General features: G+C 40.9%; 1 protein-coding gene across 1 annotated transcript; it reads right to left on the bottom strand.

Moving 5' to 3' along the window:
* Window positions 1-254: 254 nt before the first annotated feature.
* LOC123770614 (S-adenosylmethionine synthase-like) lies at window positions 255-1,409 on the bottom strand (the record flags this gene model as incomplete). The annotated part of the gene is made up of 1 exon (XM_045762654.2): window positions 255-1,409. A coding segment is annotated over exon 1 (1,155 nt), but the record flags the coding sequence as incomplete, so codon positions are not given.
* Between the last annotated feature and the right edge of the window lie 13,585 nt (window positions 1,410-14,994).

The raw sequence follows: 14,994 nt of genomic DNA, 5'->3' as shown, positions 1-14,994 counted from the left end.
GTATATAAAACGTCAAAAAAGTATATAAAATTATCAATTGAATATAAAATTAAAGGTTCCCACCAGGCTTTTGTGCTGGCTAGGGTTCAAGTCTCCTGGTGGGAAAGCGTTCTAAAGTTGTATAACTTCACTCTCGTGTTTAGGAGAGTTGTGAATCAAGCATAGACATAGTGTTCTCCCATATTAACAGGGACTTGATGAAAAACGTAAAAATGATAGTCATCCTTAAGAATTATTTGACTCTAAAATTCAGGGATGGTCAACTTCTTGGGCTGCTCCCAAGAGAACTGTTGCCGTCCAAAATGTCCATAACACGAGGTATCACTGTAAATTGGTCTCTTTAAGCCCAGCTCCTTGACAATATGTCCTAGTCGTAGATCAAAGTTGTGGTTAACAATCTTCAGAAGCTGTTTTGATGTGTACTGTGAGGTGCCATAGTGGAAGATGCTGATGCTTATGGGGTGCACAACACTAATGGCGTAAGATACCTGAACCAAACAGCGTCTACATAATTTGTTTTTCACCAGTGACTTGGCAACCCATCGGGCGGCATAGGCCGCTGAGCGGTCAATCTTTGTGTAATCTTTGCCAGAGAACGCTCCCCAGCCGTGAGCGCCCCACCCACCGTAAGTGTCAACGATGATTTTCCTACCAGTTAGCCCAGCGTTACCTTGAGGTCCACCCATGATGAATTCTCCGCAAGGGTTGATGTGGTATTTCGTTTGAGTATCTATATATTTTTCAGGAATAATGACCTTGATGACCTTCTCTATAACCTCGTCACGCAAAGCTTCGACAGTAATTTGTTCCGAGTGCTGTACAGAAGCGACAACAGTGTTCACTCTTTTGGGAATAACAGCTCCTTGATCGAAGGCATACTGGCATGTGACTTGAGTCTTACAGTCAGGTCGCGCCCACCAGAACGTCCCATCTCTTCGCAGCTCGGCAATCTTCTGATTGAGACGGTGTGCCAGCATAATAGTTAAGGGCATGCACTCATCGGTCTCATCAGTGGCATAACCAAACATCAGTCCCTGGTCCCCTGAACCAATGTTGTCATCACTGCGCCCGATGTGTACACCATTAGCAATCTCCGCACACTTTTGCTCCAGGGCCAGAAGAATATTGCAGGTCTTGTAGTCAAAGCCCTTTCGTGAATCTTCAAAACCAATTTTCTTAACAATATCACGCACAATTTGTTGATAATTAACTTGGGCCTTGGACGTAATCTCCCCACAGATCAGGATCACACCAGTTTTGGTACACGTTTCACAAGCAACTTTGGCGTCAGGGTCCTGGCTAAGATGGGCATCAAGCACTGCGTCGCTGATCTGATCGCAAATTTTGTCGGGGTGGCCTTCGCCTACGCTCTCACTGGTGAAGAGGAACGTCTCATGATCTCCATCCATGCTCTCAGCGCACTATCCTGGGGAACGAAAATGTTACTTCTAAGTACTCTTGAATTTGGGACCAGGTTTCCTTGGCTAGATTTTAACTAAATAAAAATCCGTTATGTAAAGGAATATTATTAAAAACATTGACCTAATTGTGTGAAGAAAGAAAGAGAGAGAGAACGCTAACCTGGTCACGTGGAGAGAGAGCAACTGAGCAACTGTAAAGCAAGTGTGCAGCTGCTCTGTCTTATAACAAAACTGTGAGTCAAAAAAGAATATGGATCATTTATTTTATTTTGAAATGATTATAAACCATTAAAAAAAAAACATTATTACTCATTCTAATTGGAAGAGTGAATGTATAATTTGGTAACCTGTAATCCTTAACTCTTTATGAACATAATAATTCCATCTGGTGAAAGGGATAATAATAATATTGTGTCAATAATTATAGAAGTATTTATTAGTCATATATAAAAATGTAATAGAAGGAACAATAAGATTTGAAATTCAATTCATATATTTCCCACCAGTCTCCAAGGTAAACAGCCTCTATCAAATGGTAGATAAGATACATTATAAATCATCTTTATTACATGTTGTTAACAAAAGCTGCTGTACGTGTGGACATTTGTATCCAAGATGTTTTTTCTCTATTATTAATTCTCTCCCGCAACCACCACATTCTCTTTTTTTTTGGGTGTTCATAATGATTGAGATGACGATGATGTTCCCTAATAATACTTCTAATTTCTAGAAGAGTCTTGGGTATGAAGTATTCAACATGGTCTCCCTCAGCGCCTTCAGCTGCCAACACATCTGCGCATTCATTTCCATAGATTCCAACATGGGAGGGAATCCACAGGAACTTGACAACTCTTCCCTGGTTGGTTAGTACCTTCACAACTCTCTTAATTTCAGCGACTATTGAAAGATTCTCGTCCCGATCTTTATTTAGGCTTTGCAGTGCTGCTCTCGAATCGGTGCAAATCACTGCACCAGTAGTATTCTGTTCAATAATATACCTTAAACGCCATAGCAATGGCAGTTAACTCTGCTTGTGTTGAAGAGGTATAGTTCTCAATGCGCGCTTTTTCCTCATTTTTTGGTGGAAAAAATACATCATCCTTCTTAATTACCGTGTATGCTGCACCCGCCCGGCCATTAATAGGATTACATGACCCATCAGTGAAGATTTGATCTAGTTCATCTCCAGCTTCATTATAAATTTCCTTAAGATACTTGTGGCTTATTTCTTGGGGTACCATGTTGGTTTTTTTCTTTACCATATCATTGATGATAATCCTGCACGAGTCATTCAGGGGATCCACCCAGGGAGGTAATCTTTCTACAGGCATGAGCTCACGAGCTTGTTGAAGTAGGTGAAGATCTTCAAGATAGCCGACTGCTCTGTGATGCCATTTTTTGCTTCTCTTGTTTTCCCCTGAAAGTAGCACAGAGCTCAATTTTTTTTAGCCATGTCATTATAATGGGGATCTCTGGCAATCCTAATTGCAAGCTTAGCATTCAGTTCCACAATTCTTTCTTTAATACTGGGAAGGGATAATAACTCTTTTTGTAGATTGGACATTTCAGCAGTTTTTTCTTTGGAACTCCAAGAATGATTGAAATGGCTTCATCCTGTATGCTTTCTAGCCTATTCATATCACTTTGTGAATAAGTACATAAAACAGGTGCTGCATTGTCAATGACGGAGCGTACATAGTTTGTGTACATCATTTTAAGTACAGCAATAGAGGCTCCATGGCCATCATTCCAAGTCATAGCTTTCAGTTTCAGTTCCCTGAGTCGACTTTTGCATGTTCCTATGATTTGATTGAGCTCCTCTTTCTTTCCCTTGTTTGAGCCGACGGTGACGCCAAGGTACCGATAGTGGTCAACCCATTCAAGTGTTACACCATTAATTTGCAGTTCTTCATTTTCTCTCCGCCTGCGATGGGAGTATGCTTTTGTCTTGTTTGTGGAGAGAGTGAAACCGAGCTCAATACATTTCCTTCCAAGGAGTTCAATGGCCTGTTTTATTTTATCAAAGGTGGGAGCTTGTATTAGGACATCATCTGCATATCCCACTAGTTGTGTTCCTTCAGGAAAATCAATATTGGCAATTGCATTCATAATTACATTGAATAGTGTAGGGCTTAAGACTCCTCCTTGGGGGGTCCCGAGTTCCATATTCATTGTTCTTGAGATTGCTCCATTGAAGTAGACCTTAGCTTTCCTCCCTGTGAGGTAGTCTTCAATCCATTTCATGAGTCTCCCCTTGACACCCATACATGCAAGCTCGTCCAGGATCGCAATTCCCTGGGCTTTGTCGAAGGCTCCTTTTATGTCAACAAATACAGAGTACCTAGCCGTGTCATTAACCAGGTAATTAATTATACAATTGGCTGTGCTCCGTCCTTTGACATATCCATTGACTCCTTTCCCAAACCTACCTATTTTGTGTAACAGTCGTTTTAGGATGATCTTTTCCAGCATCTTGCAAGTACATGACACGAGACTGATAGGTCTGTAATTGCCAGGGTCATTCGGTTTTGGTATGGGAACAATTTTGGCGTGTTTCCATTGTGTGGGCAGAACTCCATTTAGGAATGATTTGTTAAACAATAGGAGTAGTGGATTCCCAGGCACTTCACACAGTGCATTAAGTATGTCGTAGGTAATGCCATCCTCACCAGGTGCTGTAAATTTACCTCTCTTAACAGCCGCCCTTACTTCCTGGGCTGTGATAGGTTCTCCATATTCGTCCTCACTAGACTGTGCTCTCGCTATTCTAGTTCTTCTGTCATTCTGTAGCAGGAGCTGTTCCATGACGATTTCCGTTGAGAGGGAGGATGAGGATGCTGCCTTACTCCACATGTGAATTAATTCTTCAGCTTTACTCTGTGGATCTTTGCCTCTAGGCATTTTCTTCCGAGGGGGTCTTCGTCGAGGCGTACGGCGCTGAATTCTAAGACAACTTTCAATTTGGTGATTAAGGTCATCAACAAATGTATCAATATCTTCTGGGATTTGGTATTCCCTGAACCAGTCATTCATCCTGTCTATGAAGATTGGCTTCATATCTCGTCTGAGTGATAACCACCTTCTTCTTTTATTTGACTCATTCTTTCTCAAATTGTTCATGTCGACAAAGGTAATCAGTGTGCCCGGTGGTCACAACATAAACTTTTGCCCAAGGTATATAATATGCTACTGACATCTGTGTCAAGTGAATTGAACAGGAGAACATCCTCTTTTATATCCCTCTATAAATCAAATATATATAAAAAAAAAATATTTATTTTAATTTGTTTTCTTTTATTAATCCAATTATCCTTCTTTAATTATCGAACATTGTAATTTGTTAATTATATATTGTTTTGAATGGGAAAGATGCTTACATACATACATATATCTCAAAGGCATAGATTAGTTTAGTAAAGTTACTACAAAAAATTCAATATAATAGTAGTAATTAGGTTACATTTGTATACTACAGGACTTTAGGACTTTCAGTTGTGTGGGCCTAGCTAGTTTGTTTCCCCTTAGCTGGCAGAATACCACCCCCCTGCAACAGCATTTGTAGGATTCATGGGGCATAGATAAGACCAAGGAGTATGCTTACCTCTACAATTACAACAAAATGGAAATTTTTGTTTCTTTGTGTTCTTTTTAATAATAAACAGAAGCTCCCTTGTGACTCTGTAATATCCCCATTGGCCAAACTATTATGTATTAACGACAAGACCTACCATTAATGTATGATGACTTACTGTAAATATGTAGCTCTTGTAATAGCACTTTCTCTGTAACTAGCTGACATTGTATCTATAAGGTGTGAAGGATTGAAGAAATTGTTTATGTAATAATCTAAGATGAGGTCTGATAAAGACCTTTTGTGCCCTCTGTAATGCTTTTGCGCTACCGCTCACAGGATGAGTATGGGGTGCACAATAAACTAGCCTCCTTCGGCGGCAACAATCAAATCAAACAAGCCGCACTAGCTATTAGTTCTTATAAGCTGACAACTTACCCAAATAAACATTACTTCCTAATTATATATATATATATATATATATATATATATATATATATATATATATATATATATATATATATATATATATATATATATATATATATGTCGTACCTAGTAGCCAGAACGCACTTCTCAGCCTACTATGCAAGGCCCGATATGCCTAATTAGCCAAGTTTTCATGAATTAATGTTTTTTTCGACTACCTAACCTACCTAACCTAACCTAACGTAACTTTTTCGGCTACCTAACCTAACCTAACGTATAAAGATAGGTTAGGTTAGGTAGGGTTGGTTAGGTTCGGTCATATATCTACGTTAATTTTAACTCCAATAAAAAAAAATTGACCTCATACATAATGAAATAGGTAGCTTTATCATTTCATAAGAAAGAAATTAGAGAAAATATATTAATTCGTAAAACTTGGCTTATCAAGCAAATCGGGCCTTGCATAGTTGGCTGAGAAGTACGTTCTGGCTACTAGGTACGACATATATATATATATATATATATATATATATATATATATATATATATATATATATATATATATATATATACACACACATATATTTATAATATACACACACACACTCATCCTAGCGCAGTAATTTATTGTGCAACCCATACCCATCCTGTTACCAATAGTTTGTGCAACCCATGCTCATCCTGTTACCTTTAGTTTATTGTGAAACCCATAGTTGACAGAACCATTATTATTATTCACTATGATGAAGTTGCACACTTAATGCCTGAATATATATTTTGCTTGTATGTACTCGATATTTTTGTTCACTACCTTTTGTTCAAAATGGACTCGGTAAGAGATGCCGCAGTTTCGCATGATTACTAAATTGTCCTGGTTTCTAGGAACTGTGAGCATGGGTCTGAGGAAAAACTGTCCTTACTCTGAATACCGTAACGTCTGTGCTTATATGAATATATGTCACATACACATATTTTATAGCACACATTTAATTTGTATCTAGTTCTTTATTGTTAACTTACATAATCAAAGAACTTTGCAACATCTACATTCGAGGAAGGATTCCAGAAGCAGTTAACAACTGCCATTTCTTGTTTCTGGAATTCTTCTTTATGCTGTAGGTAAAGTAGTTAATAGAACTACTGTCTCCTGCTCCTGGGGTTAGTGGTTCGAGACTACTTGTGCCCAGGGTGAATGTGGAGGTCAGTAGTTCGACCTTGGAGGTGGACCTCGATATACACCTAACGAATAGACATGCACAAGCTGCCTGTCCTCAGTGTATATTTTACACACACACACACACACACACACACACACACACACACACACACACACACACACACACACACACACGTGAGTGTGTGATTATGCGAGACTGGCTAACATCAGAACAGCCTTCAGGAACCTGTGTAAGGAATCATTCAGAACCTTCTATACCACATATGTAAGACCAATCCTGGAGTATGTGGCCCCAGCATGGAGTCCGTACCTTGTCAAGCACAAGGCGAAGCTTGAAAAAGTTCAGAGATATGGCACTAGGCTAGTCCCAGAACTAAGAGGCATGAGCTACGGAGAAAGGCTGCGAGAAAAGCACCTCACGACACTAGAAGGCAGAAGAGTATGGGAGACATGATCACTACCTACAAAATTCTCAGAGGAATTGACAAGGTAGATAAAGATAAACTGTTTAACACGGGTGGTACGCAAACAAGGGGACACAGGTGGAAACTGAGTACCCAAATGAGCCAGAGGGACGTTAGAAAGAACTTTTTCAGTGTCAAAATAGTTAACAGATGTAATGCATTAGGCAGTAATGTGGTGGAGGCTGACTCCATATACAGTTTCAAATGTAGATATGATAGAGTCCAGTAGGCTCAGGAATCTGTACATCAGTTGATTGACAGTTGAGAGGCGGGACCAAAGAGCCAGAGCTCAACCCCCCAAGCGCAATTAGGTGAGTACACACACACACACTCACTCTCTCCCTCTCATAAGGGAGGTGGTGGCCGAGTGGACAGCGCTCTAGACTCGTGGACGTAGGGAGTAAATGTTACTCCTACTGCTATGTAACAAGATTTTGTTGGTACATTTTCATGTAAATTCACAACTCTTCGCGCCGGAAACAAGTCATGAGAGAGCCACACAATAATTTTCGGATCTAACCTTCATTCTTTCTAAATGTGTTGTATACAATGAAATGATTATACATTGCTCTGTTGTGAACATTGTATACAGTACCTCAAGATATACATCCCACAACAGTTAACTAGCTCCCAGATACCTAATTAATTCCCTACTCTCTGTAAATGTTAATGTGATGTCACCGAGCAGTAAATAGGTACCTGGAAATTAGACAGTTGCTACGGGTTGCTTCCTGGTGTGTGTGTACTCACCTATTTGTACTCACCTATTTGTGCTTGCGGGGGTTGAGCTTTGGCTCTTTGGTCCCGCCTCTCAACTGTCAATCAACTGGTGTACAGATTCCTGAGCCTACTGGGCTCTATCACATCTACATTTAAAACTGTGTATGGAGTTAGCCTCCACCAAATCACTGCCTAATGCATTCCATCCGTTAACTACTCTGACACTGAAAAAGTTCCTTTTAACGTCTCTGTGGCTCATGTGGGTACTCAGTTTCCACCTGTGTCCCCTTGTTCGCGTCCCACCAGTGTTGAATAGTTTATCCTTGTTTACCCGGTCGATTGTTTGTGTACTCACCTAATTGTGTGTGTGTGTGTGTGTGTGTGTGTGTGTGTGTGTGTGTGTGTGTGTGTGTGTGTGTGTGTGTGTGTGTGTGTGTGTGTGTGTGTGTGTGTGTGTATGTGTGTGTGCGAGAGAAAAAAAATTAGTTAGTCAGTAATAGTTGATTGACAGTTGAGAGGCGGGCCGAATGAGCAGAGCTCAACCCGCGCCTGCACAACTAGGTGAATAATCTCTCACTCTCTCTCTCTGTCTGTCTCTCTCTCTCTGTCTGTCTCTCTCTCTGTCTGTCTGTCTCTCTCTCTCTCTCTCTCTCTCTCTTTCTCTCTCTCTCACCACTCACATATGTGTTGTATGTGGATGCTGAAGTTCAGTCTCTTGTCTATGTATAGGTCAAGGAACTTTCCATAATCATTATTGCTAATGTTAACATTGTGTATCTGAAGTTGAATTTGGTTTCAGGATTTACTTCCGAACAAAAATAGTAGTCGGTCTTTTTTATGTTTGATGTGAGTTTGTTAGTTTACATCCATGAGTGGACTTTTTAAATCTATTATTTTCATTATTATATAGTGCGTTTGGGTTGGGGTCTGAATAGAGGAAGGTAGCATCGTCAGCACTTATGTTTACACTTATTGGAAGTATCTAAGTATCAACTAAAGTATCTTCACACTTGACTTAAACTTTAGTAGCTATTTTCTGGACCATTCCTCAAGTTTCGGAGGTCAACGAAGATGGAATTCACATGAAATGGCTTATGTTACCATCACTAATAATGTTGTGTTTTCTGTCTAGCTTCAGACACGGTCATGTTACAATTGTGTCTTAGAGAGTTGCACGCAATTAAGCATGATAGAAATCACTTACAATTAATGCAGGATGGTAGAAAATCACTTACAATTAATGCATCAAGTTTGGAGACTTGAATTGAAATTGAAATTGAAATAAGTTTATTGAGGTAAAATACACACAAATGGATGAGGTAGCTCAAGCTATTCTCACCCCGTTCAGTACATCGTGTTAATACATACATAGACACACACACTTGTACACATTTTAGTGTAACAAGCAAGGCAAATAGTTCTGTCTGATGGGTAGAGGCAACTGCACTTGCAGCTGCACCCGTGTGGCGGTGTAGGAAACCATCAATGTATATGATTTGAGAGAGAGAGAGAGAGAGAGAGAGAGAGAGAATGATCTGTGGACAGAGCATCAATATGGCGTAAGGTATTGGGCTTTGCCTCAAGATGAAGCATAATAAAGAACCCGAATATCAGGAGAAAAAATTACATTAAAAACTGTCCACATGATACATATATATAATCACGTTTTAAACATTTTAATTGTATTATTTGCATATATATATATAATTAGGAAGTAATGTTTATCTGGGTATAAGTTGTCAGCTTTTATGAACTAATAGCTAGTGCGGCTTGTATATGGGGTACATCCGGTCTCTTACCCTCTGCGGCGGTAACTTTATGGTCAGGAAGCCACAAATATTTACAGTTCAAGTTCAAGTATGTTTATTGAGACAAGAAAAAAATACATCTCAAAGGGATAGAGTAACTTAGGCTATTTCTACCCCCTCTACTTCAAGTCCCTCAAGGGGCGCACAAATTCAGTAAGTACAAATAGACAATTAACATTACAAGAATCCCATTTAACATTGCAGGTTAATATAGTAAGTACAGCATACAATTGTTACACTCTTGGGGCAAAATTTTTGTAGCTCCTAAGTATACTGTCTATCATACCATTATCACACATACAAACAATTTGATGTGGTACATTACTTATTTCCTTATTTCTATAGTTATCAATAAGTTGACACTCTAATACATAATGTTCTAAGGTGTGGGCGTGCGGCATACTACATAATTTACACTCCTTATCTTTTTCACTGACATCAACTCCGTATTGCCAGATATATTTGTATCCTAATCTTAATCTCATGTAAATTGAATCCTTCCAAGTTGACTTTCCTTTATCATAGGTGAAGGACGAGTTTGTATTTATTACTGAATAATTCTTAAGTGTGTTACTACTATCCACTATTGCCATTCTTTTTATCATTTCTTCATCTTCATTTCCTCTTATTAATGTTATATATACATGTACACATAATCATACATACATGTACATATATATACATATGCGGTAAATCCAGAGAAATGAAATATGGATTTTTCCGCATACAAATGATTATTGTTTCGTGATCGTCAATTGCATATATACATATACATACATATACATTCACATACATATTCAATCACCCACACAAATACACACATCAATAATCTTTGTATCACAAGTGATTCAACAAGAGGCTCACAAGTCACTATACTAGGCACTTTACATCTATGGTGAGTCGTCCAATTACTAGTCTTGCTCTACACCCACCCAACTGGGCGGCAGCTTTACAGTCATGTGCTCCACACCCACCCAACTGGGCGGCAGCTTAACAGTCATGTGCTCCACACCCACCCAACTGGGCGGCAGCTTAACAGTCATGTGCCCCACACCCACCCAACTGGGCGGTAGCTTAACAGTCATGTGCTCCACACCCACCCAACTGGGCGGCAGCTTAACAGTCATGTGCTCCACACCCACCCAACTGGGCGGCAGCTTTATAGTCATGTGCTCCACACCCACCCAACTGGGCGGCAGCTTAACAGTCATGTGCTCCACACCCACCCAACTGGGCGGCAGCTTAACAGTCATGTGCTCCACACCCACCCAAATGGGCGGCAGCTTTACAGTCATGTGCTCCACACCCACCCAACTGGGCGGTAGCTTAACAGTCATGTGCTCCACACCCACCCAACTGGGCGGCAGCTTAACAGTCATGTGCTCCACACCCACCCAACTGGGCGGCAGCTTTATAGTCATGTGCTCCACACCCACCCAACTGGGCGGCAGCTTAACAGTCATGTGCTCCACACCCACCCAACTGGGCGGCAGCTTAACAGTCATGTGCTCCACACCCACCCAAATGGGCGGCAGCTTTACAGTCATGTGCTCCACACCCACCCAACTGGGCGGTAGCTTAACAGTCATGTGCTCCACACCCACCCAACTGGGCGGCAGCTTAACAGTCATGTGCTCCACACCCACCCAACTGGGCGGCAGCTTTATAGTCATGTGCTCCACACCCACCCAACTGGGCGGCAGCTTTACAGTCATGTGCTCCACACCCAACCAACTGGGCGGCAGCTTAACAGTCATGTGCTCCACACCCACCCAACTGGGCGACGGCTTTACAATCATTTGCATGAATTACTTACAGTAAGCAAATTTTAGATACTTCGCTAAGATTTCGGGCAGCACATCATTATAAATGAAGTACTTACACTTTTCTTGGACACCAATGATGGTGTTATCTCTGAATTCCGCGATTTTTTTTAAATTCCAGTACTGTATATAATGACGAATATGCGAATATAATGTACTGTATATAATGACGTATATGCGAATAGTTCTGCAATAGTGATCCTATCCTGCGTCATAATTTACATACATATCTACTTCTGTTTTGTGTATTAAAATTACTACATTTTTATGTTAATTTATTTCTGTAAATGATGATGATGATAAATGTCAATAAATGTAAGTAAGAACATAAGAACGGAAACTGGTCGCGTAAATGGAAATGGTTGGGTATTTATTCATTTAAGATATGTTTTCCTTGAAATGTATTTACATTATCGTCTACATCTGTCTTTATTTTGAAATAAAAACCTTTGACGTTACTTTGCATATATGTACATTAATTATAAAATTGATTGGCTTGTGTGCAGGCCTTCACACTCCCTGAGCGAGCCATCAAGTAACTATAAAAAGGCATATATCTTCACTTTCACTTCAGTTATATTTATACCAAAGTATTAACATGCAGCTTATATGTCTTTCTGATGACATAAAAAACTTCGTTTTTTACAATATATAGATTCAATTAACATTGATTTTCAAAAGGTCATAGTTCCCATCGAAAGGGAGAGCGTCGGCCAAGAAGCCTTGTTTAAAATATGAATATTTTTCCTCTCTAATAAGGTATAATCTCTGTGATGCATTAACACAAACTATTTTATATCTGCCTTTCTGATAACATATATAAATATAATCTTTATTTGTGAATATTTGTTAATTAAGCAATATATCAGAGAGCGTGTAGGGTTCGGTGTTCTATGAACGAAAAGGACTGGAGTAGTTTAAATAGCGAACGCATACCAACGAATAACGCTAGTATCTATATAACAAATTTATTGTCATGTGGAATTAATTTAACTTCCAGACACTTTTTTTTAATAAATATTAAATATTTTGTGGCTGTTTATGAAAAATATTATTATAAATACACATTCTACTTGTTAATATTACCAATTAAATTTGCGACAATTTGAGCCATGAAATATGACGACTGGATCACTGTGTACAGGAGGCTGTTATGGCAGCAAACACTCTCCAGGCGACCATATATCTTGGATAAGTCGCTCCACACAATTGTCGCTTGGACCGTCGACTTCCTATGGCGTCACCTCTCACATATTTACGTCTCATTTCGTTATGAAATTAGATTATTTCAGAGTAAAAATAGGTTTGATCATGTTCTACGTGTAGCACCAACATTATAGTAAGTAAATATACCATATTTCTTCATTACTTACGTAATGCTAATACGATTTGGGTAGTTTTGGCCTGATTTGGGTCGATTTGGGTAATTCTATGGACCCATGAAACGCCGCCATGCAGGCACCGGAACGACTGGCGGTAGCACGTGCTGAATTCAATAAGCTACAGGAGGCGGGAATAATCCGCCCTTCGAACAGTCCATGGGCTTCACCTCTCCATATGGTCCCGAAAACAGCCCCAGGGGAATGGCGCCCTTGCGGAGACTACAGGGCTCTCAACGTTCGTACTCTGCCAGATCGCTACCCAATACCACACATCCAGGATTTCTCACAGGGATTGAGCAACGCAACCGTTTTTTCGAGAATTGACCTTGTGCGGGCATTTCACCAGATCCCTGTGGAACCGGCAGACATTCCGAAAACAGCGATCACAACACCTTTTGGACTGTTTGAATTCGTCCGGATGCCTTTTGGTCTACGGAATGCAGCCCAGACATTCCAACGCTTCATCGACCAAGTAGTTAAGGACCTTCCTTTTTGCTACGCCTACATTGACGATCTGCTGGTGGCCAGTACATCACCAACAGAACATCTGCTACACCTCCTACTCCTTCTCACCCGTCCGCGCAACTTCGGCTTGCAGCTCAACTCCGAGAAGTGTATTTTCCATGTTCCAGAGCTGGATTTCTTGGGACACCGTGTGTCAGCAGCAGGGGTCCAACCACTAGAGAAGAAAATCGAGGCAATCAAGGAATTCCCGCGCCCATCTACTAAAGAAGTTGCAAGAATTTCTTGGTGTAGTGAATTTTTATCATCGATTCATCCCACATTGTTCGGACATCTTGCGACACTTATACGACCTCTTACATGGTCGGAAACTCACGTCCCGTCTTCCGTTGGAGTGGACTCCCCAGGCAGAGACAGCATTCACCGACATAAGCTGGCGGAATTCACCTTGCTCGCACACCCAGTGTCTGACGCTCCCACCAATCTCTCTACCGACGCTTCAAACACAGCAATTGGTGCTGTACTACAACAGCTCATTGAAGGAGAATGGCGCCCAATTGCATTCTTTTCAGCGCGCCTGTCACCCACTGAAGAGAAGTACAGCACTTTTGATAGGGAACTGCTCGCCATCTACTCAGCCATACAACATTTCCGGCACTTTCTCGAGGGGCGGAACTTCCACATCCTCACAGACCACAAACCTCTCACTTATGCGCTGGCGGCCAAGGGTGATGCTCACTCTCCTCGAGTAGCCAACCACCTGGGATTTATTTCCCAATTTACCTCGGATATCCGTCATGTCAAAGGAACTAATAATGTCATAGCCGATGCACTGTCTCGACCCACCATAAACCACGTCGTGACAAACCCAGCTCAGGTGGACTATTGTGTAATCAGTAAGGCCCAACGGGAAGACCCATATGGGCCCCAGCGTGTCACGGAAGCGCGCGTTAATTCCGAAAAGTGAATACTCTCTTCAACTTTGTCACCTCAATTCTCCTTCTACGAGATTAAATTTGGTATCATTGTGTTCGCAATAAAATTATCTACAGCACTAAATGCATATAAACTCCAAAAGCTCGGCTAATTACTCGCAGCAAACAGAGAAAGTGCGAACGAGTTACCCGGGAGCGCGCAAACGGGATAAAATGTTTTCACTATTTTCACTCTGGTCACCTCAATTTTTGTCCTAGGTCTTTCATTTTGGTCTCAATGGGTTCGTAATAAAATTCTCTAGAGGAACATTAGCATATAAAAAAACCTGGTCACACTCCAACCGCCGACGAGTTGAAGACGGGCCACGCGTTAGCCGTGAGTGAGCACTCAGAGGCCTTCCTGCTACACTCCCAATTCCCACCCTTTTCAAGCCTTTCTTTCGCAATTTTCTTCCTGGAAGGGCCTTGTTCATGATTACTATCCATCGTGGAGTAAGCGTAGATAGTTTCTAAAGCCGCAGTAAGAAATATAGCCACGGGAAATAGCCGAAATGTTCACACGTTTGAGATGTGAGGGGAGGCGACATTGGTCACAACAGTGGAGCAAAGAGAATGGGCCCACGGCGTGTGCCAAGCCGCCTGAGGGCCACGAGGCTCAACAAAGAAAATGGGAAGACATCGGCGCACATTTTAAAACCAGTCCCCCAAAAATCGGATAAAAACCTGATTTTTGGCGAATTTTTAAAGTGGATGACGCAATGCTGCGTCATCCCCGGCATTACCGCCAGTAAACGGATGACGC

Source organism: Procambarus clarkii, chromosome 46 (assembly GCF_040958095.1).
Source record: "Procambarus clarkii isolate CNS0578487 chromosome 46, FALCON_Pclarkii_2.0, whole genome shotgun sequence".
Classification (NCBI taxonomy): Eukaryota; Metazoa; Arthropoda; class Malacostraca; order Decapoda; family Cambaridae; genus Procambarus; species Procambarus clarkii.
The sequence above is the reverse complement of the archived record's forward strand: the minus strand, read 5'-3'. Positions and strand labels throughout refer to the sequence as shown.